Source organism: Coturnix japonica, unplaced genomic scaffold, assembly GCF_001577835.2.
Source record: "Coturnix japonica isolate 7356 unplaced genomic scaffold, Coturnix japonica 2.1 chrUnrandom626, whole genome shotgun sequence".
Lineage (NCBI taxonomy): Eukaryota > Metazoa > Chordata > Aves > Galliformes > Phasianidae > Coturnix > Coturnix japonica.
Window position 1 is genome coordinate 27,611 of NW_015439999.1, and position 1,226 is coordinate 28,836.

Here is a 1,226-nt window from a genome sequence, read left to right on the forward strand (position 1 = left end):
CACTGACCCCAAACCCACCCCAAAGACCCCACTGACCCCAAACGTGCCCAAATCCATCCCAAAGACCTCAAACCCACCCCATTGACCCCAAACCCCCCTCAATAACCTCAACGACCCCAAACCCACCCCAAAGACCCCACTGACCCCAAACGTCCCCAAATCCATCCCAAAGACCCCAAACCCACTTCATTGATCCCAAACCCACCTCACTGACCCCAAACCCACCCCAAAGACCCCACTGACCCCAAACCCCCATCAATGACCCTAAACCCACCTCATTGACCCCAAACCCACCCCAATGATCCCAAAGACCCCAAACCCCCCTCAATAACCTCAACGACCCCAAACCCATCCCAATGATCCCAAAGACCCCAAACCCACCCCAAAGACCCCATTGACCCCAAACGTCCCCAAACCCATCCCAATGATCCCAAAGACCCCAAACCCATCCCAATGATCCCAAAGACCCCATTGACCCCAAACGTCCCCAAATCCATCCCAAAGACCCCAAACCCCCCTCAATAACCCTAAATCCATCTCACTGACCCCAAACCCACCTCATTGACCCCAAACCCACCCCAATGATCCCAAAGACCCCAAACCCCCCTCAATAACCTCAATGGCCCCAAACCCATCCCAATGATCCCAAAGACCCCAAACCCACCCCAAAGACCCCATTGACCCCAAACGTCCCCAAACCCATCCCAATGATCCCAAACCCCCCTCAATGACCTTAAACCCACCTCATTGACCCCAAACCCAGCCCAAAGACCCCAAAGACCCCATTGACCCCAAACCCACCCCAAAGACCCCACTGACCCCAAACGTGTCCAAATCCATCCCAAAGACCCCAAACCCACCTCATTGACCCCAAACCCAGCCCAATGATCCCAAAGACCCCAAACCCACTTCATTGATCCCAAACCCACCCCATTGACCCCAAACCCACCCCACTGACCCCACTGACCCCAACCCCCCCCTATCCCCATCAGTGTGATCATGGTGGACGAGGCCCACGAGCGCACCCTACACACCGACGTCCTGTTTGGGCTGGTGAAGGACATCGCCCGGTTCCGACCCGAACTGAAGGTTCTGGTGGCATCGGCCACGTTGGACACACAACGATTCTCAACCTTCTTCGACGACGCTCCCGTCTTTAGGATCCCGGGAAGGAGGTTCCCTGTGGATATCTACTATACCAAGGTATGGGGTTATGGGGGGATATA

At 55.7% G+C, this 1,226-nt stretch overlaps 1 protein-coding gene across 1 annotated transcript in view; it reads left to right on the forward strand.

The window, feature by feature from the left end:
• LOC107307494 (pre-mRNA-splicing factor ATP-dependent RNA helicase DHX16-like) overlaps nt 1-1,226 on the forward strand; it is a gene marked incomplete at its 3' end in the record, with an annotated part of 31,893 nt that overhangs the window by 17,867 nt on the left and 12,800 nt on the right. Inside the window, 1 exon segment of the mRNA XM_015851000.1 lies at nt 993-1,205. Within this exon segment, the coding sequence (XP_015706486.1) occupies nt 993-1,205 (213 nt within the window).